Below are 27,541 nucleotides of genomic sequence, written 5' to 3' on the forward strand. Positions count from 1 at the left end.
TAAAATGCGTTTTGTACAAAATCATTGGATTTACTCAAAAACAGCTCAGCTCAAAGTTAAAGTGAAACTAAAGAGAGCAGAGTTAAAGAAAAAAGGCAGATGTCTGATGGGAATATTAGTCATAAAAGTATCCTGCTAGACAAACTGAAACTTTGACCAGATGTTAGCACTAAATGAAAAGTTATGTAATCACACTAGTCAGTGTTTTTTATATACTTGAACTGAAACAGAGTAGACAGAGTCACTGACTGGCTAAAACATTTTTTAGCAGCTAGCCTCCCTGAAAAGTCTTAGTTTTATTTATTTTTGTGTAGAAAATAATGTTTCGTGTGCAGCTTTAATAATAATAATAATGGATTGGATTTATGTAGCGCTTTTCAAGGCACCCAAAGCGCTTTACAATGCCACTATTCATTCACTCTCACATTCACGCACTGGTGGAGGCAAGCTACGGTTGTAGCCACAGCTGCCCTGGGGCAGACTGACAGAAGCAAGGCTGCCATATCGCGCCACCGGCCCCTCTGGCCAACACCAGTAGGGTAAAGTGTCTTACCCAAGGACACAACGACCAGGACAGAGAGCCCGGGGATCAAACCGGCGACCTTCCGGTTACAGATACGCTTCCCAACCCCCTGAGCTACGGTCGTGTTTGTGTGTGTTACATAGGGAAACACTTCAGCACCAAAAAGCTGCATGAGTTGATGTCAAAACCAGGATGTGCATTGTGTGCTATAATGCACAAGAAAGACAGGATGTTATTGATTTTAAGATATACACAGATTTCTGCCACTGTGGCTAACTTTTAACAACTCTGAGAAATGCCGGGACTCACTGTCCCTGTGTTTGGTTCCAAAGGCTGGTAGTGTCTGACCTCCCATTACAGCTTCATAGTTTATCTTGAATGGCTTTCTCAGAAAAAATTACAGTGTTACGTGTGCAGCCTCTATTCTTTATGTTAAAACGTAAGGAATAAAATTTTGAAAAATGGTAAAAAAAAAAAAAAAGCAAGAATATTTTTACAGATGTGTACTAAAATGTTAAAGAGCTGGACTTTCAGTGGATCAACACTCGCTGGATCATGCTGCTGCTGCCACCGCACAAATAAAGGGAAAGTCTTTACAAGCTCAGCATTGATTGCAAATGCAATCTACATTTCTGAAAGCCTTTACCACTGTGGCCTGAACTTTGCCCGCTATGTTATCCTGTCATCAGGGTCAGGCAGGGTGATAGGATGTATACTTCAACAGACACACAGCTTTAGAGATCCTTCCCTTGCAGTAGTAGGGCTGACTGAGAGGAGCACCAGGCTTGTGCAGTGTTATTGTTGGCTGAAAAAAGAACATCCCAGATGGCTCGCAGGAGACGAGGCCGTGGCGGCAATGGACAGCACCATCAACAGGCTGCCGCGCACAATCAAAGAGGAGGCCCTCGCAGGGTAAGCCTGCTTCTGTCATTAGCAAAGAGAACCAACTGCACACTGTTTTTCAAATAATAAACAACAGGGAGCCCCACGAGATCCCCTCTTATATTGTTTTTGTGAATATATTTAGAGGACACTATAATGAAGTGAGGTATATCTCTGCCTTATACTGCATTATTATTTAACATGCTTTGAATATTACTGAGGTAATCTTTTCCACTGTGGTTATATGACTGGGATAAGTTAACCGATTAACTCCGTGGAACAGCATGACTCATGTCTGCAGTAGCAATAATTAATGTCAAAAGGAATTAAAGACTTAACACGAAAACAATAATTATTTATTCGAATTTTAATTCTTACATTTATGTCCGATGTGGAAATATGCTGGCTTGTGCGTCAGTATGTGTATAAGCCATGAAGGCTGAGATCAGAATACAAGACAAAAAGTAAGAAGCATAGGAGCATGTTGCTAATGTTTACAAGGTCAAATTAATATTTTGCACTGGTATACTAACCAATCATATATTTGAACACAACTCAAGGAGCAAAAGACACTTAAAAAGAGATCAAGATTTTAAAGTATATCTTTCAGCACACCAAAGGATAAAGGTGGACATGCATGCAACACAAAGTCTATAGCATCTTTGAACATCCATGTGCTAAAATTGGTAAAAAAAAACTACCTTTAAGTTATTATCATACAGAGAGGAGGCACAACCTGCAAACTTACCACATCTCATATATTTCTATTATAAGTAATTCACTTAAATGCTTTAATTTTCTAAAGTGTTCCTGTATACTGTCTTACAGTTTCTGTTTTTATGAACCCCGGTGTTTATCAAATGCGACATGACTGTACCAATAACATCCAGTTCTGGGCAGAAGTCTGAACACGTGCAAGAGATTGGATAAACTTGAAACACGAGCAGTTAGGAATGAAGCAAGAGGGAACATGTTTCGTCAGTAATTACACATAGTTTTGTGTCATATAATGTATTCTGGCGACCTGTAAAATTTAAATGATTTTGAGAACAGATGACTTTTTGCACCAACTGTATCTGAATGTCTCCATCTGGTCTTTGTGTTCAGACTCCACGGGAGCCAGCAGATTTTGCCAAGTCTACAGGTTTTGAATCTGATATCCCACATGACAAGCTCACCATTGCTCAAGCACGGAGGGGGACACCAGGTTGCACTTATCACCACCTTTTAAAAAAAAACTCTGAATACACAGGGAAGATAATTCGGAAAAGAAAAGTTAACCCAAGATGTTTTGCTCTGCTGTAATTGTCTGATATCAGTTATAAAAAAGTGATTTCATTATCAGCATTGTTACATAACTGCCAGTTATTTTGATGATTCAGGGTTTGATCACAGCTGTGAATCTGACTGATGACAAATCAGCAAAATAATGATTAACTAACAATTAAAAGCATCACTGTGTCATTAGAATTCCATATTTGTAACAGCAAAAATATAAACTGCTCCAGTTTTATGTCATGACATGACTGCATTTAAAGACCACCCTTCATGTTTAGCTAACCGCCCCGTGAGAGTCTACGCTGATGGAATCTTTGATCTTTTCCATTCGGGACATGCTCGAGCTCTGATGCAGGCAAAGAATGTGTTCCCAAACACTAATCTTATAGTAGGAGGTAAAGTATGCCTTTCATTCACTCGCCACAGTAACGCATGCACAAAGTAACACTCTTTAACCTTCAGGGTCATGAAAATAGACACAGAAGGCCTCCAAAGAGTCACGTGTACACAGCAGTGAAAAAGCATTTGCCTCCTTCCTGATATCTTTTTTTTTTGCATATTTGTCACACTCACATGTTTCAGGTCATCAAAGTAATTTTAATATTAAACAAAGACAACTCGAATGAATATAAATGCAGTTATTAAATGATGAATTCATTCAGTAAGTGAAGAACATTCTCCAAACCTTCCTGATTGTGTGTGAAAATACTTCCATTGTTAAATCTTTAAGTAAGTGTGACTAACTAGTGAAAAACTGAAGTATCAGTATGGAAAGATTTACAAAGCCATTTCTAAAGCTTTGGGACTTCAGTGAACCACTGTGAGAGCCATTATACACAAATAGAGAAAACTCGGAAAAGCAGTTGCCCTTCCTAGGAGTGTCCAGCATACCAAAATTACTCCGAAGTGAAGATCGACAACTCATCCAGGAGGTCACAAAAGACTCCAGAACAACATCTGGGGAAGTTCAGGGTCAAGGCTTAAGGTCATAGTTCATGATTCAGCAATAAAAAAGAGACATTGAGAGGGTAAAAAAACACTGCTGACCAAAAACAAAACAAAGTTTCATCTCACATTGTGATGATCCCCAAAACTTTTGGAGAAATATCTGTGCACTGACAAAGGAAATCTTGAACTTTTTGGAAGGTTTGAGTCTTGTTACATCGGACATGAAACTAACAATTTCATAAAAAGAACATCAACACATGGTAGTGGTAGTGTGATGGTCTAGGGCTGCTTTGCTGCTTCAAGACCTACCTGGAAGACTTGAAGGAACCCTGAATTCTGCTCTCTGCTATCAGTTTCTGCTTCAGCTATCTGAAGGAGAATGTCCATCTATTAGTTTGTTTCCCGAAGCTCACTTAGGTTATGCAGTAGGACAGTGATCCGAAACAATCCAGCAAGTCCACATCTGTATGGCTAAAAAAACCCAAAATGGAGGTTTTGGAGTGACCTAGTCAAAGTTTGAACTTAAATCTGCCGTGGCGTAACGTTTAACGGGCCATTCATGGTAGAAAATCTTCCAGTGTGGCCGAATTCAAACAATTCTGCAAAGAAGAGTGGACCCAAATTCCTCCACAGCGAAAGACTGATCTTAATGCTTTATTGATTCATTGTTTATGGAAAATTTACTTCTTCACACAGGGCCAGGTAAGGTCGGATAGCTTTTTACCATTAATAAACGAAAACATCATTTAAAAACTGCATTATGTATTTACTCAGGTTAACTTGTCCAGTATTAAAATTAGTTTGATGATCTGAAACATGTCAGTGTGGCAAATATGGAAAAAAAAAAAAAAAAAAAAGAAATCAGGAAGGAGGCAAGCACTGAAAATCTCTGTGTTCCTAGTGTGCAGCGATGAACTCACTCACAAGTTTAAGGGCTATACGGTGATGACAGAGGACGAACGCTATGAAGCCCTCAGGCACTGCCGTTACGTTGACGAGGTAGTGCGGGATGCACCCTGGAGCCTTACACCAGAATTCCTCAAGAAACATAAGGTCAAAGGTCACACAGTAACTTTAAACACAGCTTCCTATAATGTCATAAAGTGTCAAAGCTATACGGTGTCCAAACTGTCTGTAGACCGTTCTGTTGCATTCATAGATTGACTTTGTGGCCCATGATGATATACCTTACACCTCCGCTGGATCAGAGGACGTCTACAAACACATCAAGGAAGCAGGTGAAGATTCATGCAACATTAAAATAAATTCTAGTTGTCTTCTTTCTCATAATTAATTACACATATTTAAAGTATTTGTGTGTTCATGTCAGGAATGTTTGTGGCCACTCAGAGGACGGAGGGCATCTCCACATCCGATCTGATCACTCGTATCGTTCGTAATTACGACATGTATGTCAGACGCAACCTGCAAAGAGGCTACACAGCCCGTGAACTAAATGTTGGCTTCATTAATGTAAGAAAATATTTCATTTTTAATCAAACTTAAAAGGGAAAAACAAGCTGTAAATACAAAATTAGACACAAATGCACCTTACTTTATTTCAGGAGAAAAAGTACCGGCTCCAGAACCAGGTGGACAAGATGAAAGAGACAGTCCGTACGGTGGAGGAAAAGTCGAAACATTTTGTCTACAGGGTGGAAGAGAAGAGCCAGGACCTCATCCACAAATGGGAAGAGAAGTCACGGGAATTCATTGGCAACTTTCTGGAGCTTTTCGGACCGGATGGAGCATGGGTATGTTCACTTTCACCATAAAAACGTCACACACTAACTGTAGCACAAGATTTAATTTCAGTCTTCTTAACTAGAAAAAAGTCTGTGTGTGAGCAAAAACAAGCACGTCTTCATAAACTGAATCACAAGAGGCATTCTTTAAATCACTGCAACAGAACATAGCATTACACACAGTGAAAATCTGATCTGTGTCTGCCCTTGTTTAGCATGCAATTCAGGAGAGAAGTGGCCGTATGCTCCAGGCCCTGTCACCCTACTCTTCGCCCCATGGCTCACCAAGCAGCAGTCCCACCAGAAGACGCTCAGTTTCTTTTGACTCCACCCCCTTTTCTGCAACTGCCTCCCCACCTTCCTCTCCATCTTCCCACTCTTCAACTAAAAAGGGGAGACGTTCACGGTCGTCACTGAAAGTTGCCTCTATAAACAGCAAGCATGCACAATGAGCTCCTCATTTGTCCTCTTGCAGTCTATTTGCCATTCATTTGGAAGAAAATGTGATGAAAGGAGGCTATTAATTATAACTAGCAACTAAAAATGAAAATATTTAATTTATTAGGGGTGTATTTAAGTCCAACGTCATGTACATAATGTGTGTGTACAGAAAAGAAAAGAAAAACAACATTAAAATTTTGTTTGGATGTCATCTTGTATTATCATTTGTGTTTCTTTCATACAACACTAAATGTAATGGAGCACATGCTCATCTTCAAAAAAATAAAAATCTTGAGTGTCGGTGAGGTTCTCCACCTAAAACTATAATGTACTACACTGAAACTTTTGCTTTGTATTGGCAAACTAAGGCAATTTCATGATGGTGTAAGGAAGACTTAATAAATAAAGGTTTAAGCAGTTTTATAGAAATAAAAGAGGTCAGTCACAGAATGTATTTATTTAACAATTTCCTTCTTATCACTCTCCCAAAGTAAAAAGAAGTAAATAAGAAGTAAAAAACCTTAATAATCAAATAAGCCTCTATGAGCGAGCATTTGGCAACATTACGAAGGAAAAACCCTTTTAACAGGAAGAAACCTCCGGTAGAAAAACGATCAGGGAGGGGCACCCTGGGGGGGGAATAAGACAGGATAATTGCATTCACCAACATTCGCTTCTTCAGTTCTTTTGTGCACTGTCCATTGCTTTAAATGGCTAACCCCAGGTATTTAAACTCCCGCCTCCCTCTTATTCACACACCCGTCTTGCCCAGCTAGCACCAAGCGAAAAAAAATCAATTAAAAAAGAGAAAGACAATTAAGGCATCTAGCAAATTAGGAGTGGAGACTAAAATTACTTAATTGCAAACAGGTGGACAGACACCGAGCTCCAAAACAATGTTTAACTGTGCTCCACAACTTCACACAGCATTGTGTTTCTCTGCCCCCAGCTGGACAAAATAATAAATGAACAAACAAATGAAACCTTTGACCTATTCTGTTTGACTTTTTTCTGGTTTACTAAACCTAATGAGTAGCCTAAAATTGCTTGTTTTTTGTTTATTTTCAACATATTCTTACTCATAAATACAAAAGTCTGAGCATATCACGAGGGAACTAACTAGCCAAAGATTGTGAGAGACATGCTTCAATACGCCCTAAGAAGACCTCAACTTTAGCTGCTACTGTGTTTTATTATGACTGTTTCTCTGCTGAGAGGAATGATTACAAACGGTGCGTTAAAAATATACTTAAATTTCACTTTTTGAACAACTACAACATCCACGTTCCGTTCCTCGTCGCCTGCACTGCGGTGAAGTATCTTGATCCTAATGCATCTTTGGCTGGACCATTTAAAAGCCGTGGTTGTGACGTCACCGTCAGCTAATGTCAAACACGGATTAAAGATGGCGCCCTCTCACGCACTAAGGTGCTGTAAACGGGCTCTGAATTGGGTACCTGTCCTGTTTATTAACCTGGTCGTCGGCTGGTCCTATTACGCCTACGTTGTCGAGCTGTGTGTCTGTAAGTGCGCTCACCTTTATAAACGTTTAGCGGCCGCGAGCGTTGACAGTGACAGGGTTTGAAACTTTGATAAGCTAGTTGAAGATTTAAAATCTGGCTTCACACTCCGTAATGCGATGAAACGTTTGGCGAATATTAACACATATTTCTGTCTCTCCTTTTCATGGAAATATTTTACATAAATTTTTTTTTTTTTTTTTTCATGACAGCTTCGTTTGTCTACTTTTTTCTTCCCCTCCAGTGAGAGGAAATACTTTTCTCCGTTAATAATTAATCACTCCATTAGGGCAGACGTAATGGGTCAAATAACGGATATCATAAAAATAGAAAAGTGGATTGACTGTGAAAGGGTTTGTCGTTTGTGTGTTGCTTAATTATGTTAAAACTTTCTGAGTTTACTAGATATATTTACTAGCTGCTATTATTATATTATTATTATTATTATTATTGTTGTTATTTTATATAGTTTTGGGGTGTCAATAAATGAGGTGCTTCCGAGCCAGCTTTAAAATCTAGTCCGTGACTTTTTGATGCTATTAGTGTGTATTTATCTGTAATTAAACATATTTTGAGCAGTTAAAAAATGATTTTTCAATATTAAATTTTAACAACTTGTCGTTTCAGGAGAAAAAAAAGGGAATTTGATTTGTATTTGTTTGTACCCGTTTTGCACATTTAACTTCCAGGAGTGGATTCTGTAATTGTAACTTGAATTCTAGTAAACATAATTTATTTGGCGCGTTCCTGAGTAAGTCCTAAGTGTTTATGCTATTTTTTTTCAGCAGTTTTTAATAAGTTGTGTGTCGTGTGATTTGTGCTGCTCCCACACACAGACGCTAAGTTAAATAGTTTGATTCAGGCGGGAGCTGATGAGACCAGTATCAGCATGTCTCTGTGTTGCGGCTGTGGTCAGGACAGGGACATCCCTGCTGATGCTTAAACAAAGCTCTCTGTTGTGGGTGGGTCACTGCTGGCCGTGCCAGGCTGCTGCAACATGGTGTGAGGAAGAGAAAGAGAAGTGGGGGATGTGTAGTCATGTATTACTCCTAACTAATATATACACATATACTTTACCTTCTTCCTATAGATACAATCCCAAATAATGCTGAACGAAGTAAGTATTGCACTCACACACACACACACACACTCACTCATATTTGATGCTGTTATTTCTCTCCCGCTAAGGATCCTTCTTTTCTTTTTTTCTACAACAGTCAGCTACTTGGTTATCTTTCACATTTTCCTCGCCATGTTCATATGGGCTTACTGGAAAACTATCTGGTCCAAACCAGCCAATCCCTCAAAAGCAGTAAGTTTGCTTCTGTCACACTCTTCACTTAGCGGAAGAGAGGAAATAAACAAAACACTGATCACTGAACACTTTTCTTTTTCTGTTGTCAGTTCAGTCTACCCAGGGCAGAGAAGGAGCTGTATGAGAGAGAAGAGCGAGCTGAGGCCCAACAAGAGATCCTGAAGAAAGTGGCGAGGAATTTACCTGTGTACACACGCACAACTGGAGGAGGTATGGCTTTAGATACAGTGTAGTAAGTGACTGTGCTTTGTTTTGTTTTACACACCATCAGGGAAAACTCTGTTAGCAAAATGTTGCTCTGACAAAAGAGGAAGTGCACAAAAGTTTTGATCATCAGCCATCAACATTGCAAAAGCATTACAAATGACAATCACATGTCTTCTCTGGTTGTTTCTCAGTTTAATACATACTAGGCTTGTCTGTGCTGTGTTTACGGAAAAGCCTGTATCAGGAGGGTTAATTAGACTCAGGTGCACCTTGCTTTCTCTTCTGGCTCCCCTGCTAATTAAAAGTCAGGATGTGACCCGCTTGGATTCACAGGGGGATTTAACGAATATGCTTTAAGAATATCCAGCAGGTATACAGTTAATTTTTTTTTTCTCTCTCTCTCTAGCCATCAGATACTGCGACTTCTGTCAGGTAATCAAGCCTGATCGCTGCCATCACTGCTCAACCTGTGAAATGTGAGTCCTCTCTAAGTGTCCACACTTTATCAACACATTCCTGAATAAGATCTTCTTAAAACATCCACCCTAAAGTAGTTTCTTCTTCTGGCAACAGAAATTCAGGAAACATTACAGAATACTTTCAAATGTTTTTTTTTTTTTTTTTTTTTTTTTTAGTAAAGTGATAATATGGAAAACTAATATCTTAATAAGGGTTTATCAAATGTGTTGTTTTTGTTTACTGGGTCAGTGAAAAGATCAATATGTTGGTATATACTGGATGGTACTAATAGGATGCTATCATGCTTGCTTTTTTTTCAAGGTGTGTGCTGAAAATGGACCATCACTGCCCCTGGTATGATATTCTGTTTTTACTTTGCGATTAAACTTCTTTGTTTAAATTCTTGAACATTAATTGAACATTAGTCTTATTACTGTTGTTAATATTACTATCAAACCCCACTTTGCAGTGCATAGTGGGAGATTGGGAATATACACAGTGTTGGGAAGGTTACTTTTAAAATGTATTCCACTACAGATTACAGAATACATGCCCCAAAATGTATTTTGTAACGTATTCCGTTACTCAGTGAGTGTAACGTATTCTGAATACTTTGGATTACTTAATATATTATCGTGCTTTTTACAGCTACATGAATGTGCTATTGCTGTGTGATTTATTACTTTTACTGAAGGTTATTCGCCATACCAATTCCAATACCAACTAGATTTTTAAATCTTAATATAAAAAAAATGAGTAACAGTAGGGTGGACATGTAAGGCTGCACTTTTTGCAGCGATCTCGTATAGAAACTATTCCGCGCGTATATAAAACAGGTCCGCGGCTCCGAACCGTAAAGGTGTAAAACCGTAAAGGGACCTCTGGCTAATATGTCGGGCTCGTAGCCGAAAACTAGCTTTACTTTGTTGTCTGGGTCACCTTTGCTAGCAAGAGACAGAGAGAGGCGTTGAAAGGCTGCTCCAACTTATCGTTTCAGAGGAAAACACGAACACAGTGTACAGTCGAGTCTTAATGGCTTGGCTTACTTACAACTGGGCTTGTCACCCACTCTTTTTGGCTGCAGTGGTTATTATTATATTTACACGCTTCCATCTCTCATTTCTGGTCGGTGACAACTCGTACTTTTCAACTCTTTTTCTCCCTCCTCGCGCTCCCAGACACATAACGGGTATGGCAGGCCATTCTTCCTGCAGCACGGACTACACTGTCCATGAGGCTACATTCTTTAGGGCTATGCCTGTAACACTCTCCCTATTGCCTTCATATTAAATAAATTTTGTGAATAATTAAAAAAAAAAAAAAAAAATTCTTCACGTCATTATGCGGGCTGCAAGTAGGGGTGACATGGGCCGCGAGATTGAGACACAGACATTATAGCCTCTTGATGTGTGTTTTGTTTGGGTTTCCACCAGCGTGGAAACCAAAAATGGAGAGGGCATAGCCTTATGAAACAGGAAAATACCGCCGTGTAATCCATTCATTTCAACAAAGTAACTGTATTCTGAATATCACCTATTAAACGGTAACTGTAATGGAATACAGTTACTCATATTTTGTATTTTAAATGCGTAACAGTGGTACATGTATTCCGTTACTCCCCAACACTGAATATACATACTCTATGATCATTATGGTATGACACTATGATATGTTGTATTGTGATACAAACAGTCTAATTTGAGATTTGGTGCTCAATAAAACAGTCAAATTTGCAAATATATATGATTACTGGGTTTGTATAAAGTATTTGTATAACTCATATAGATGTTGGTACATCACAGTGCCCTGGGTAATGTTTATGCAAAGGTTGGGTCCACTAGGAGAAATTGGGGGAGGGAAAAAAGATGGACGGACATACATACATACATACATACATACATACATACATAAATAATCTCAGCTATATTTTCCATGGCTATTGTCATAATGTTATTCAGCACCCCCTTTCTTTTTTTTTTTTTCTCCTTCCTGTTGTTGTGGTGTCATCTTCTTTCAGGGTGAATAACTGTGTTGGATTCTCAAACTACAAGTACTTTGTCCTGTTTTTGTCCTATGCGTCACTCTACTGTGTAGTGATTTGTGCAACAGTCATCCAGTATTTCATCAAATTCTGGACCGTAAGTACATGAACCTCCTCGTGGTGTTTGCATGACATTTAGTGGTGTGAACACCACGTGTATCAGTATCAACCTGTTGCTATTTTTAGGGGATTCTCTGCAGCACACTTTACACAAGACAGTGGGTCCTGTCACATAGTCCAGCAGTGAAACAGTATTTTATTTCCATGCAAGACTTTGTTGTACTGAGGAAACAAAGTAGTATGAATTTGTTTCATTTTCCACATAATTGGACTCAGGGCTGTCACGATTAATCAGCTAAAAGTGTGTTTTGTTTTTTCCCTTCATTCTAAAGAAACAGCTGCCTGACACCCACGCCAAATTCCATATCTTGTTTCTGTTCTTTGTGGCGGCCTTGTTCTTCATCAGCATCGTGTCACTTCTCGGATACCATCTGTGGCTCGTGGGAAAGAACAGGACCACTATAGGTAAATTAATACTATAAATACATACTTTGTTTAATTCCACTTCTACAAAACACCACTGGCTAACTCTTGTCGTTTTTTGTTTGTTTGTTTTCCCTCCATTTTTAGAGGCTTTTAGGGCTCCTTTTTTCACAAATGGGCCGGATAAAAATGGGTTTTCTCTGGGATTTAGCAGAAATGTAGCCGAGGTGTTTGGAGACCAGGCAAAGTACTGGTTTTTCCCTGTTTTCTCAAGGTGAGTCTACTCTCATGTGATATGCTTTGTCACTAAAAATGGATCGTCCGATAAGTTCCATAAATGGTCACTAACAAAATGGATCACAGAGTCAAAGTGAGGGGGCAAAAGCTGATGCATGCCCAAACTTTCACCCACTTCATATCAGTCAGAATAAATGATGTACGCATGCAGATGGTGTTAGTGCATGCCTACTCAGTATGGGAGGGTAATTGGTTTTGTGCTAACAGACCTATCCAGCTTTTTTTAATTAAAGTTACTTTCATGGAGTGTCAGAAATATATTTAAAAACAAAAAAAACAATGAAGGTTTTTTTTTTTTTTTTTTTCCCTCTCTCTGTATTTTCAGTCAGGGAGATGGGCATTCCTTTGTCACCAGATTGGTACAGATAGATCCTGAGCAAGCAAACAGTGTCCTCCAGCAGAATGGCAAAGGGTAAGTTTTCTATTTCTTTCAAATCTTTAATATCAGAGGCTTCAATTTTATTTACTTTGAATTAATTTCTGTTTAACTTTAATTGTAGTCCTTCTGATGGAGAAGCTAACCTGCATGTCCTCAGCAATAATGTTCAGCACACAGAAGATGGCAGCAAAGAGAAAATGAGTATGTTACAAATGCCCTTTCTCACAATTTCATGCTTTTGTGTCCTAATTGCTTTTGTTTGTGCTCAATAAACAACCCATCCTAAGACATCTTTTGTGCACACTGTTTCCTTTTAGATGGCGGACAGACTGTCTCTGTGACAATAGAGAAGGAGCAGTAGACAACATATCTCAACTACGATGCCTTAAACCAGGAGTATCATCACCTCAACGGGAGTCATCCTAGACCTTCATTTTAAGCTTTGATGCAGCTTCAAACCACATGTTTTGTATTTGTTTTTATTACATGGACCATTCCTCATCCAGCGTGCTTTGAAAGAGCACAGCAACAATATTGCTATCATGTAGAAAGAGCCTCTACAGCGACCTCATAGACTGCACCAGTCTGAAGCAGAAGAGATTCAGGGAAGGAGATGTCTTTAAGATAAACCAAAGACATTCAAATAATCCCCAAAATGTGGGAGCCAATGTTTGTCTTTGTCTGTTTTATGTTTAAGATTTCATCTAGAGAGTCATCCTTTATCAGTATTAATCAACCTCTTAATCACTAATTGCAGAGCAAAAGGTTTGTACGTTGATTTTCATCCGAAATAGTGTGTGTGTGTGTGTGTGTGTGTGTGTCTGTCTTATAAGGTGAACTTCAAGCACAGTCCAATTAGCAGCAGTCTGTTATCAGATGGTCTCAAATTTAGTTTACATATTTGTAAATATTTGAAGGTCTTTCTGTTTACACTTTAAAATATTTATTTTTCATTTCATAATATATTTGATAGGAAAAACATAAAGATGATAAATGCTAAAACTTAGATGACCAAATCCAGTTTAATGCTTGTTGAAATGGTTTAATCTCAATCCGGATACTTGAAAGCCAACAGGTCTCCCATAATTCCAAGATGATCAGGTAGATTTTTCATTGCACTATAATTATCTGTAATTTGTCCTGTTTTATAAATTAATTGCTTTGTCTTTCTATGTATTTATTTGTAAATCGCATTTTATTTATTTTCAAAAAGACATTAATACAAGTGATTTCCTTCTTCATCTACAGAACTAACATCCTTTGTATTTCTATATTAACACGAATCTATTTGAAGTGTCTTCTGTTTGTGTCCACCACTTTCAAAGAAATTTAAGTTTCAAAAGCACAGAACATAAAAAAACACCACAATAAAAAAAAAAAAAAAAGTCATAAAGAACAGGCAATTATGTCCTTGAGCCTAAAGCTCGATAGAAGAAGTGGAGTTCATACCAGTGATCCAAAGGTGTCACAACCTTTCTTCACTCTTTACTGCCTGCCATTGTTTCCTTATATTACCTTCCTTTTGGAGTATGTGATGTGTAGCACAATAAAACATGATTGACTGATTTTACTTTTAGCCTACATGATTAGTGACTCACAGAAGTTCAATGACCGATGTCAGTGAACTTAACAACAGGCACCTGGAGCTGCTGCCTGTTTGAAAAAAATATGCTTTTTTTTTTTATTATTATGAAATTGTTCGTGCTGCTTAATGATTGCTATGTAACAATAAATGTAATACAACTATACATCCCTATTCTTTAACAAATGTGTGATTTGTTTTTGTCAAAAATGTGATTTTAAAATGTTCCCTTGACTGAGGAACAACTCTGCAGATGACTGAACTTGTGGACCTTAAGTGCTTACAAGATGTTAGTCATGAACAATTAAGCTTTAACTGGATTCCAGTGAAGTCTATGTGATGAAACTTAGATTTTAATGGCTTTGCATTGAAATCTATACCAGAGCAGTGCCTTTATATGGGGGGGTCTGTCATATTTGTACCAGAAATATGAACAAAAAAAAAAAAGACTTAGTGATCATTTTGCTGTTACATATATTTATCGACAGATAAGCTATCTTGACAAAATCCTCCAAGTACTCACATGTGGCACCATTGTTATCTCAGTTACACTGGCTTCCTGTTTAATTTAGAGTCAATTTTAAGATCCTGATCTTGACATACAGAGCTGTGCATGGACTAGCACCAGCCTAAATCTCTGATCTGCTACAGCACTATGTCCCCAGCAGGTCCCTGAGGTCATCTGATCAGGGCTTACTTGCTATAAAACAGACTAAGAGGAGAAATAAGGGTGACAGAGCTTTTGCCACTGTGGCCCTGAGACTGTGGAACTCTCTCCCCCAAACATTAGGAACTGTGGACTTGGTAGCTGTTTTTAAAAAACAACTCAAAACTCACCTTTTTAAAACTGCTTTTGGTTAATTTTTTGCCTGTTTTATTTTGTCTTTTTTTTTAAATCTTCTTATGACTTGTAATCTTATGTGCAGCACTTTATGATTCTGTCTTGAAAGGTGCTATATAAATAACAATTTTATTTTTTATTTATTTTACTAAAATTCTCAGATGAATTCTAATCTCAGTGACCTTGACCATTAAGGTCAGAGGTCAAGTTTTCTAAAAATCTTGTGAACAAGGTAACGTAAGATTTCGAAACTCAAGCCATAGGTCAGGGGCGTCCAACTCCAGGCCTCAAGGGCCGGTGTCCAGCAGATTTTAGATGTGTTATTGATCCAACACAGCTGACTTAAATGGCTAAATGACCTCCTCAACATGTCCTGGATTTCTCCAGAGGCCTGGTAATTAACTAATCATTTGATTCAGGTGTGTTGACCCAGGGTGATATTTGCAGGGCACCGGCCCTTGAGGCCTGGAGTTGGACACCCCTGCCATAGGTACATCTACTAGGAGGCTGAGTGGTACTGCCCACTGCCACCAGTTTTTTAAGACTCTGCATTAGCATGTTGGCCAAGGCCGTGTTTTTTAAAGCCAGAAGTGAGCATACTTGGATGAAGGTTATCAATTAATGCTAGCAATCTACAAGCACAGAAACCAGCAATTCAGTGCTTGATAGTACCCCTTACTACGAGTATAATGTAAAAAATACCTTTCTACCTGTTTTTTTTTCTTTGCTGGAAAACAGCTCCTAGACCACGAAGAGTTGAAAAACCAAATTTGGCAAACAGGCACATCTTAGACCTCTGAAGGTTTCATCAAAATCAGACATCATGACATTCACGATGACCTGAGGTTAACCTTTATGCATTTACAGGACCATATAAGAAAAGACTAAATGAAAAGTGTGACACATAATACGTATCTAAATCTCTACAAAGTCCTATAAATAATTTAATAACAAATGCGCTTTAAATAGTTACACATATTGGGACATAAACCACAGGCTTGGGAGAAAGTGATGTGGTCAGATTAAATAAAAAACTAGCTCTGACATCAACTTGCCTCTGTGCTTGCCAAAAAGGGTTTCTCCACCATGTACTAAGACAAGTTACGCTTGGACAGCTCAGTGGCAAGCAAACCAATTTAAAACTTTCATGTAATGTGTTTTTTCTGAACATTTTATATTTGATATTCTGTTTCTCACCATAAAAATTACAGACTGTTCGGTTTTTTGTTTTGTTTTTTATAACTGAACAAACTTACAACTTCAGCAGGGAATGAAGTAATCATTTACCCCACTGTAAGCTGCGAACAGTTCTAAGGTTTTCTACACAGGTAGTGTGGCCAGTTCCCTTCTGCTTTCTCACCTTCCACAAACTATCACTTAATGCCCCTCCGGTGGTCCTCCTTGGGCTCTCGGACTCTGGGGCCTCTGGATGTCTGGAGCCTGGATCTCCTCCATGCCTGCTTCATGCCCTGGGGGACAGGGCTATGGCTCTCTACATCCTCTAGCAGACCATTACATGGGGAAACCTTTTGAATACAAGCGCGCTGATCCACACAGGTGTGCACACGGGTGTTCAGTGTTCATAGACATAAACTACACCTTTACTGGCTGCTATTTCCAAGCACATTGTGCGCTGTAGGTCCTGCTTGCTACACAACAACATTCAATATTTAGTATTTACTGCTGTTTACACTTAGCTAGATTAACGTGATGCTGTTGTGTTTAGTATGTTGCTCTGTTTTTTTTTTTTGCTTGTTTTCTCTTCTTTTTCTCTCAACAGGTGATCCAGGAGATTTTTCTTTCTGGTCTTTTTCTTTTTAAGTGCCCTTTCTCACTGTCCCTCTTCCCTTCTGTTTTTCTTTTCCTTCATCTTTCTTTCTCCCGTTCCTATCCCTCAGTCATGTCTGTCCCGTCTGTAACAACTGAAAATAAAATAAAATAAATAATAACAACAAAGGTTGATCAAATGGACCAATACGGCAAGGTCGTGATGATCCATTTGGCAAAGTAAATCCATTGGGTATCCTTGGTGGTCTTCAGACAACAATTCTGACGGCTAAAGAACCAAATGGGACAGGCAAAAAAAACAACTATCACTTAATGCTCCAAAATATCAACTAAACTCAATAAAGAGTCCAAAACAAATGTATGTAGATTCACAATTACAATACCAATCACAGACCAACAAACACAGCATAAGCTTGTCAAAAATCCACCAGTCTTAATCAGTATGGCACTTTTAAATGTCCGCTCTCTGTTGAACAAGTCTTTTATTATTAATGATTTAATTTTAAATAATAAACTTGACTGTTTATTTTTAACTGAAACATGGCTGCGTTCGGATGCACCAGTTGTTCTCACTGAGGCCTCCCCACCAAATTTTAATTTCTCTTTTTCTATTAGAAGTGGTAAGAGAGGTGGAGGGACTGCATCTTTAGCCAACAACACACTCACCTCCAAACAAATTTTATTTGATCATTTTGCCACTTTTGAATTCCATGCTATTGTTTTCAGCAGCCCTCCAGTTTTATCTGTCACAATTTATAGACCACCTAAAGACAGCGCTGCTTTTATCAAGGAATTCTCAGAATTTTTAACAAACATACATTCAAAATATAATATGATAATTTTAACCGGTGATTTTAACCTGCACATAGATAATCCTTCTGACCCTGCATCAAAAGAATTCTTAAACATTCTTCACTGTTTGGATTTTACCCAGCACGTCACGCAGCCGACTCACAACAGAGGACACACTCTGGACCTGGTCATCACCTATGGCCTGTCCACCAGCGTGTCCTCTGTTGTTGACTTGGCTGTCTCTGACCACTACTGTGTGTTTTTTAACATCACTGGTTTTATTCAGCGGGAGACCTCGGTGCGAACTGTGAGGAGGTGCTATCTAACCTCTGAAGTGGCTGCAAATTTTACCAGGGTTTTAGACGAATGCTCCCCTGTGATTTTACCTGCACCCTGCGATTTGATTTTTAATCGTTTTAACAGCAAACTGAAGAAAAGCTTTGACTCCGTTGCTCCACTCACCACCAAAAAGATTAACGTAAAACATGCATCACCCTGGAGAAACGAAGAAGTCAAAAAACTCAAAAGAAAATGCAGGGCAGGAGATGGAGGAAAAATAAAAATACTATCAACCATCAGATATTTTGCGAGCAACTTAAAATGTACAATAATACATTAAGGAAGTCAAGAAATTCATACTTCACCAAAATAATCAATAATAACAAAAATAATCCCAAGGTCCTCTTTTCCACCATAGATCATTTATTTAACCCTGATTTTAACAGCAAAGAACCCCCACAGACTCACTCTGTGAGCAGTTTGCAGACCACTTCAGGGGAAAAGTCAGCGCCATCAGATCTGATATTTTATCTAATTGCGATATGTTTGTAAACACATCTGAGGGCTCGATTGTACCTGAGGAGACACTGGACAGCTTTGTCCTGGTTAATGCTGAGAACCTTAAGAAAGTTTTCTCCACAGTGAGACCCACCACATGTCTTTTAGATCCAATCCCCTCTTCACTCCTTAAAACACTTTATGGATTTTTTGAAGCTGAGCTTTTATACATGATGAATTACTCTCTTCAGTCGAGTGTCTTCCCTGCTGCCTTTAAAACGGCGGTGGTGAGACCCCTTCTGAAGAAGAGCAATTTGGATTGTAATGATTTTAATAACTACAGACCTGTATCCAACTTACCATTTTTAAGTAAAATCTTAGAAAAACTTGTTTTTACTCAGATTAATGACTTTTTGAATGATAGACAGATCCTGGAGATATTCCAGTCTGGATTTAGGGTGAACCACAGCACAGAGACTGCTCTCCTAAAGGTTTTAAATGATCTTAGATGTAACTGGGACTCCCAAAAGCTCTCAGTCCTGGTGCTACTGGATCTAAGCGCAGCCTTTGATACAGTAGACCACGCTATTCTTTTAAACAGACTGAAACACATGGTGGGCCTCTCTGGTGCTGTACACAACTGGTTCACTTCATATCTCTCAGACAGAACTTTTATGGTGAGTATGGATATATGCTCCTCTAAGATCCATAAAATGACATGTGGTGTGCCTCAAGGGTCGGTTTTAGGCCCTGTACTTTTTAATTTGTATATGCTCCCTCTCGGCGGTGTCATCAGGAGGCATGGAGTGAACTTCCACAGTTACGCTGATGACACTCAGCTGTACATCTCTGTGTCTCCTGATGACACCAGACCAATGGATGCCCTTTTTAACTGTATTTTAGATATACGATCTTGGATGTCAGAAAACTTTTTACAGCTTAACCAGGACAAAACTGAAGTTTTAATCATCGGTCCTGAGACTCAGAGAGAAAAACTCTTGTCTAAATTAGAGGCATTTTCACTATGTCCTTCGCTACAAGTGAAAAACCTGGGTGTTATTTTTGACTCTGAGCTTGGTTTTATCCCACATATTAAACATGTAACGAAAATTGGATTTTATCATCTAAAAAATATAGCCAGAGTCCGCCCTATTCTCTCTCGGGCCAACACGGAGATGCTGATGCATGCTTTTATTGCCAGTCGCATTGATTACTGTAATGCCCTGCTCTCTGGTCTTCCTAAGAAGAATATTTCAACTTTACAACTTTTACAAAACTCGGCAGCTCGTGTGCTGACGAAGACCAGAGGGCGGGCCCACATTACACCGGTTTTAGAATCGCTGCATTGGCTCCCCGTGTGTTTCAGGATCGATTTTAAAGTTCTTTTATTGGTTTTTAAATGTCTTAATGGTCTTGGGCCTTCTTATCTCTCAGATCTGCTTTTACCATATGAACCATCGCGGACCCTGAGGTCCTCTGGTACTGGCCTTTTGATTGTCCCTGAAGTCAGGACACATACTCACGGAGAGGCAGCTTTTCAGTGGTATGGCCCTCGTCTGTGGAACAGCCTGCCGGAGGAGCTCAGGGCCGCAGAGAACGTACATGTTTTTAAGAACAGGCTCAAGACCCACCTTTTTAATTTAGCTTTTACTTAACGTTTATTTATTTTATGCTTATTTATTCTATCCTGTTATTCTATTATTAATTTAGGCTTTACCTAATATTTATTGATTTTATTCTTATTCAATTTTTAATCTTCTTACTCCATTTATATTTATATTGTATCCCGTTCTTATTTATTTTACCCTGTATATATCCTATTGTGTCATATCTCCAGTGTTTCCTCAGAGGGCGCTCTCTGCACCGGGGCTGTGATCGACTGTGGCTGCTGGGGGTCCTCTCAGCCTGGCTGGGGGGCTTCTTTGCCTCCCTCCTGCTGTGTGCCCAGCCTGGAGGCTGCGGTCTGTGACCGGCTCCCGGTGCAGACGGCTCCCTGTTATAGTGTTTCCTCACTTGGCTCATGCGTACCCAGCCCAATTTTACTCTTTAAGTGTGCGTGTGTGTGTGTGTGTGCGTGTGTGTGGGGGGGGGGGGATATGCGTGTATTCACATCGTTTATGTTAATGAGAGTGTGGGGTGTGAGTTGGAGGGTGGGGTGGGCTGCTTTTAACCATGTAAAGCACTTTGTGCTACATTTTTTTTGTATGAAAAGTGCTTTATAAATAAAGATTGATTGATTGATTGATTGATTGATTGATTGATTGATCCTTTTGACTTCTCCCAAGTTCTCTAAGTGTGTAATTTCTTTTTTCAGACAGACTTTCAGATCTGCCTTTTTAACCACTGTGGCAGTAAAATATTTTATAGAAGAATTTCATAAATCTTGTGTTTTATTTTACCTCTGGTGGGTGTTGAAATTTTGGCATTTCCATGGCACTGTGTGTGCTGTTGTACAATAAACAGGTGAAATGTGTGTATTCGAGATGAATCAAGATTGTGAGCATCATTTTTTTCCTTTTTGCAAAAGAAATATGATGACATGGTGAAAAAAAACTAGACAATTATTAGCCAGAGACAGTTGAGCGACCACAGTGCCATTCACCTCTGTAATAGAATAACAGATAAAGTTTAATAGTCTCACCACTCAACATTTGAACCCTCTGGAATTTTTCTAGGTAATAGATCTGAAAAGCCTATGTAGGATTTAAACGTTTCTCATTAGTTTTTCTCTGCTCCCATTCATGTCGTACTGGCTTTCTTTAGTAGTATTATATATAGTACTGTGGAAAAGGTTTAAAAAGAATCACTTTGCATTTTGGAGCACTGGATAGAAGCTCAGATAAAATGTTCCTATGGCTTCATAGATTTCTGCGTAACATACCCGACCATAGCTGAGCCTAAACTTTCAAACCAGAAAGCCAAACTGAGACTGAAGTAATGAAAGCTAACCTTTAAAGCAATAGTTTAACGTTGAAATACTGTAAATTAGCCGAGAATCAAAAACTATAGCTCACAGCTATAGTGAGAAGGAAATAACACACCCTGCCAAAGTTCACTTTTCCTGACGCACAATGAATCTTAGCCTTTCACTAAAACTCTGACCTTTGTGTTTTTTAATTACAGTCACTTAAACCTGTGAATAAATGCATCACCAGTTGCTCATGCGTTCTCATAAAGTTGCCTGCCACTTCTTATCCCACCTTCACTTCTTCAGAATCCCTTAAGTGCTAGGTACTCAGCTCTGTGTTGAAGACTCTGGAATGTAAAGGGGAAGCAGGTTTTACTTTTATGACTGCAACACTATTTATATTTTTTTAATTTTACTCTTGTTAATATTTGTTAGTCTATTTTTAGTCTATTTTTTAAGACAAGCGTCTGCCTACCATGGAAGCTCTAAATGGAACCATTGATCCAGCTTGTCTGAAGGGTCGTCCGCTGGCTATTGACATGCTCAACCGTAAGTTATACACACTACTATATTCATTTAGATTTTAACCTGAAGAAAGTCTGATTCATGCTGTTTCTATGTGTCTCCTATTGTTTTTTTTTAATCAGAGCTAGATACATTTGGCTATTGCCTGTACTTCATGCTCACCTTGATGTCCTGTGTCTCCCTGCTTGTGTACCTGGAACAGTGTGCCTATATTTACAAAAAACTACCCTACCCCAAGAAGACCTTGGTCATTTGGGTAAACGGTGCAGCACCAGTGAGTATTCAGGCCTGCTTAAGTTTTCTAACATGCCACTGATTTTAAAACAAATATGATTGCAAGTTGTTGAAACTTGTTAATGGAGAAAGTAAGCCACAGTACATTAACAGACGTCTTCAAACGTTATAAGCGTTGCAGCTGCATGTTTTTAAAAACAACAATTTTTCCGTTTCAGGTCATTTCCACCATGTCATGCTTAGCTATGTGGATCCCGAGGGCATTCATGATTACAGACCTGACATCTAACAGGTGAGTTTTCCTTTAACTACACTTGCAAAACATTTCCCAGTGTAGTCAGTGTTTTTTTTTTTTTTTTGTTTGGTTTTTTTTTGTTACAGTTTAACAGTTTAATGAATTATTACGCACGACGGGTCAAAACTCACACTTTACACAAAATAACAGAGAAAAAGAAAACACCATTGAGCCATTTGATCCACTCTGAAATGGCACCAAAAGATAAATATGAAAAATTGAACATATAAAACACTTTTTTCAAGCATTAGTTCAACAAAAGTATCTGCTGATCTAATGTGATCCTTGGGAAAAGTAAGTAAACTCTTTACTGGAAACTTTTTGATAGTGTTTGGCATAATTAGTCTCCATCAGACTTTTTCTTCCATGGAAGTTAGATTGAAATCTGAGCTGCGACTTGGCTTTCCCACTTGCTTTCTTTTGGGGTTTTTAATCTGTTCCCTGGTCGATGTATTAGTGTGCAAAGATTTTTATCCTGTTGAAAGACCAGCTTTTAGTTTAAATTTCAGATTGCCTCACATTAGCTTGAAAGAATCTTTGATATAATGCAGAATTTATAAATGCATTAAAAACAGCCAGCTGTCCTGTCCCTGAGGCAACAGGACAAATCCAGACCAGATGAACATGCAGCACCATACGTCACATTTCTGATGTGAGCCTGCTCTTGAGAAACAGCCATTAGCCTAATCCTTTTTTGTTTGTTTGTTTTACTGTGGCTGAGTTATTACTTATTTCAAAATGGCTTGGTGGTTGCATTTATGCTAATTGAAAAAACTTAGCTAATGTTTATTTGGGACATTAAAGGCTTGGCCTCCCATGCAGGTCAGATTTCTTCAATTTCTGAATTTGGATGCATGGAACTTTTGGATACTTTGCATTAACCTGGCATCAACATATATATCTATATCTATATTTACCATCATGCAAGTTGTTTGTAATGCTTACTTTGGTGAGGCATTCTGTACAAAAACAGTCAGCAGATGCCAGCATCTGAACAGGGACTCAAACCACCAACTTGCAGTTTATAAGCTGGTGGCTCTAACAGCTGGTCTTTGTCTCAGTCAAGTTGTCCACTGTGAATTTTTAGCTGCCTGCACAAACATAGCAGGTTAGATCAGGCACACATTTCACACTACTATAAATACATTTTTGAATTTTTCTACCTGTGATGGTTACGTTCATTTGATATTTTATGAGATTTGCATAATTAACAATACATAACAGCACATCTTAGACGTGTGTTGAGTTACCTCTTTCCTTACAGTTATTTTGCAGTTGTGATTTACAAGATCTTGCTTCTGTTGATTGAGGAGTTGGGTGGCAGCAATGCCTTTTTGGAGAAGTTCTCTGGTAAACCCTTTTGGATCAGCACAGGACCCTGCTGCTGCTGTTGTCCATGTTTACCCGACGTCCCCATGTCAAGGTAAAGAGAGTCTGCATATCACTGCGCTGGCTCTAGCTCAAGCCTGTGTCAGATTTCCATATCATATATTCTGTCATTCTGCATTGACTGCACATTACCTTATCATGGTACACATGTGTAATGTTAATCTGTCTCTGGACTGGGTTTATTCAGGCGAATGTTATTCCTGCTGAAGTTAGGCTCTCTTCAGTATGCAATCCTGAAAACGGTGTTCACTGTCCTGTCTATAGTACTGTGGACCAATGGCAACTATGATCCTACTAATGTAAGTATTTGAAATGGTTCTCTACATATCTGAGTGGACTAAAATAGATGTGCGTTAAATTAAAACATATTTCTATAAGATTCATATAAATGTGTGTGTGTTTCTTTTTTTTCAGCTAGGAATCTATGGTATAACCCTTTGGATTAGCCTATTTGTTGGTGTTCTAACCATCATCTCCCTTTGGCCCGTTGCCATTGTCTTCATGAACATGAACCGCTATCTACGCCCACTCAGGATTATACCAAAGTATGCAATGTACCAAGTGAGTCAACAGCTGTAATACCAGATGCTAAGGTGCTTCACATGTGTTGGGGGTAACTCCTGAAGCTGACTTAACACAGCTAATTTTCTTGTGATGAGTTAATCCGCTCAATTTGTGAAGAGAAATCAAAAGGTAATTTCCTCTATCAGAGAACAGGGATACCATTGATGCTTTTGACATTGTGAAAACTCAGATAGGCTGAAAATATGAAAACAGAAAACCCATAAGTGACCAACAAATTTGACTGAACTCAAGAGACCAGCACTACAAAGCGGGAGTTTGTCTTATTCGGATAACTTCAGAGTTAATCCTCGATTTTCCGTACTCCAAAGGTGGTTCACTTCTTACCTGTGTATATCACCTCAACCTCGTGAACCTAAAAGGCTTCAGAGCAGCTTAGGTCCTAGATTAGCTATCAACAGGTATGAAATCACTGCCTGATGACCAATCCATTCTCCAGAAAATGGTGTAACAGCTCCCTAAACGTCCCTTGAACTCATAACCAGCGTTGCGTGACTAATTATCCTGAATGCTGATGTAGGGTTCGGTGAACAGATACACTGGGGATGCTGAACTTGCTTCATAGTACGGGGCTCTGGTGTTTTTTGGGTAGATCATACACCACTACTGCAGTTAATTAACTTAACTAGTAATAATTTCTCAAATCTGGCTCTCTCCCATGTGTGTCATTGGATCTATCGCCCTCTGCTTTCCTCTCTTTCCCTTACCCCCAAACAGTCGTGGCAGGCGGCTGCCTCTCCCTGACTTTGATTCAGACGTTTCTCCCTGTAAAACTGAACTGAACTTAGTATTTTGAAATTTCCAAAGCCAATAATGCAATACGAACAGCCATGACCTAAATCGTATATTTAAAGAAAATGACTGGAACATGCACCAAGATTTAATGGAGTTATCCTTTGCCTGTGCTTCACCAACCTGTCCACCAACTTTCAGTGAAAATCAGCCTAGTAGACATGCTACACAATCAGCATGACCACTGTGTAAATGTTACATTGTTTTTATCCTTAGTTAACACTTGTATTGAGCCAGCTGCAGACATCGATCGTTAACATCGTGGCCTTGTACGGAAACATCGCCTGCGCTCCTCCATTAAGCTCTCAAGCCCGTGGAACCAGTAAGAAACATTTCTAAATGCCTTTCAGATATGCACAACTGATGTGAAATGAAACTACCCAACACTGATTTATTGTTGTTTTTGTGTGTGTGTGTGTCCCGCAGTGCTTAATCAGCAGATACTGATCATGGAGATGTTCATCATCACCCTGGTCAATCGGTTTTTGTACCGCCGCACATATGAGGCAGTTGAGACACATGACAGTGAAGAGAACACCACAGCGCTGCCAGAGGCTACTCTCATGGAGCATGATGTCTAAAAAAGGACAGTGAATCACTGTGTATCACTGCTCTTTAACTATGTAAATGATTATGTAAGTTAAGAGATCATAAAGTAGTCTAACATTTTACCTCATTTAAGGAAAGGAGAGAGAAATGCCTCCGTTTTACTGGATTCATAAGCACCCTTTGCATTGCTTTCAGCCCTGTCTTTGACATATATCCATGGAAAAAGTACAATCTCTTTCTGAGTTCTGATGTTTATGCATGATAATAGATAGATAGATTCTGGGTACTGAAAGTTTTAAGTTATGCTGACAGAAATACCAACAAGGAAAATCTCTTAATTTGACTGACTTACATTACTTATAGTAGAATTGTTGTTTCTTGCAGATGATTAGATGTAAACAGTGCTGTGCAGGACATTTTCTTGGCCATTAGATGCGCCTCATATCGCATTTATGATAAAGAAATGCCAGTAGTATCAATCTTCTCTCGTCATCAGTCTCTGCAAACATGTATGCAGTGTATCTTTGTATGCAGTTTCTTTTTTAAAGAAGTTTTACCATTTTTTTTAGACAATACTGGAGCTTTTTGTCACACTGGGGCAAATGCACAGGGTGGGAGTTTTACATTGGCCTCGAGAGAAGTGAATAAAAACAACTTTTTCATTTTGTTAACTAATGTTTGCATGTGTTTGATGTGTACAGTGACATATGTTTTTGTTTATTTTCCCCCTTTAGCTTAACAAAGGAGATAAATGCTGAAGCATTACTCAGTTCATTTCTGCATTTCTGTCTGCGTAGACCTAAACTGAGAACTTAAGGCAGAAAATAGAGACTTTAATGAAACTGTCTTTGAAAAGAGGTACTTGTGAGCAAAACAGATGTCACACCATCTCTATTTAAGTGACATTTTCACGACGATGACAATTTTTCAAACACTGCATCTAAGATACTTCCCTTTGGGTGAGTGAGCCTGAGTGAATATATCTTTAAGTGTCCCACTGAATCTTAACACAGCTCAGAATAGCCAGATTTTTTCAAAGAAGGCTGACCCACTTACACAGACTTATCCGGGCCAGAGAATGCATGTGGATGAGACAGCAGCTTTATTTTCAGACTTGCTGCTGTACGTTCTACTGCTGTTTCTCGAGCAGCCACAAGGAGCCGCCCTAGTCTGCCCGCCCAAACTAAATTCATTAACCCGGTGATAATTAAAACATAACAAGTTCCCCCTCATAAATATACATCATTTGCAAATTAGAAAAGGCATGCAGGTCTATATAACTCAGGGCCATCACACAGATTTAAATGTTGAATTAGCAGTTGCTTCACGGAGTTTAATGCCCTCCTTTTTCTCGCCATCTCAAAAATCTGGTGGTGACTCTGTCAAGACGCTCAAAAGGTCATACCAACAAGCCCGAGTTTTCAGTGGGATTTTAAAAAACTTAAAAAATTAGCCACCACTAAAAAATATGAATAAAATAAAAAAGGATTACAGTTGGTTCAATGTTTTCTAAAAGGTGTTACAAATATGCTTTTTGAACACATATCCAACACATTAGATGAAAAGAAAAAGAAAGGCAAATAATATGCTAATTATATTCTAAGATTATTGCTCTTTATTATTATTAATAGACGTCAATTTCTATTCATAAATCACAGCTTCATGACACATTTAACAGACTGGTGTGAGTTGCGGTGATGAAGATGATTGAAATGAGGCCAGTTTATTTAGAATTAAGGCAAATCCACAGCACAAACCAATTATTAGGCTGCATGTAGAGGTAACGCTGCCCTAATCTGGATGAGACGTTTTATATAAAGCCAGATCATTGAGAATTGAAAATGTGGCCCTATTAATGGAGCATTTGTCTTTGCTGTTTATATAAACAGAGTCATCAGACAGGAAGAGAGGAAGAGAAAGCTATGTTCAGGGTGGGTTGATGACAGCCCCTGGCTCTGCATTGCTGACG

At 38.8% G+C, this 27,541-nt stretch overlaps 3 protein-coding genes across 3 annotated transcripts; all 3 read left to right on the plus strand.

Moving 5' to 3' along the window:
* Positions 1-700: 700 nt before the first annotated feature.
* Positions 701-6,042, plus strand: pcyt1bb (phosphate cytidylyltransferase 1, choline, beta b). Its single transcript, XM_040032987.1, has 8 exons — positions 701-1,435; positions 2,513-2,612; positions 2,962-3,078; positions 4,533-4,684; positions 4,791-4,869; positions 4,962-5,104; positions 5,197-5,385; positions 5,592-6,042. Exons 1-8 carry the CDS (start codon positions 1,349-1,351, stop codon positions 5,826-5,828), a joined length of 1,104 nt encoding a protein of 367 aa, XP_039888921.1. The 5' UTR covers positions 701-1,348; the 3' UTR covers positions 5,829-6,042.
* Positions 6,043-7,189: 1,147 nt separating this feature from the next.
* LOC120734279 (palmitoyltransferase ZDHHC20-A-like) lies at positions 7,190-14,266 on the plus strand. The gene is made up of 12 exons (XM_040032986.1): positions 7,190-7,340; positions 8,428-8,454; positions 8,555-8,649; positions 8,742-8,862; positions 9,266-9,335; positions 9,640-9,672; positions 11,336-11,456; positions 11,752-11,884; positions 11,990-12,116; positions 12,465-12,551; positions 12,640-12,719; positions 12,836-14,266. The coding sequence occupies exons 1-12, from the start codon at positions 7,223-7,225 to the stop codon at positions 12,877-12,879; spliced, it is 1,056 nt and encodes a 351-aa protein (XP_039888920.1). The 5' UTR covers positions 7,190-7,222; the 3' UTR covers positions 12,880-14,266.
* A 7,416-nt stretch (positions 14,267-21,682) lies between these two features.
* LOC120734076 (organic solute transporter subunit alpha-like) lies at positions 21,683-25,981 on the plus strand. The gene is made up of 8 exons (XM_040032651.1): positions 21,683-21,755; positions 21,854-21,987; positions 22,184-22,257; positions 23,495-23,683; positions 23,837-23,948; positions 24,064-24,210; positions 25,240-25,345; positions 25,450-25,981. Exons 1-8 carry the CDS (start codon positions 21,683-21,685, stop codon positions 25,602-25,604), a joined length of 990 nt encoding a protein of 329 aa, XP_039888585.1. The 3' UTR covers positions 25,605-25,981.
* The last annotated feature ends 1,560 nt before the right edge of the window (positions 25,982-27,541 follow it).

This window comes from Simochromis diagramma, unplaced genomic scaffold (assembly GCF_900408965.1).
Source record: "Simochromis diagramma unplaced genomic scaffold, fSimDia1.1 OVJJ01000216.1, whole genome shotgun sequence".
Lineage (NCBI taxonomy): Eukaryota > Metazoa > Chordata > Actinopteri > Cichliformes > Cichlidae > Simochromis > Simochromis diagramma.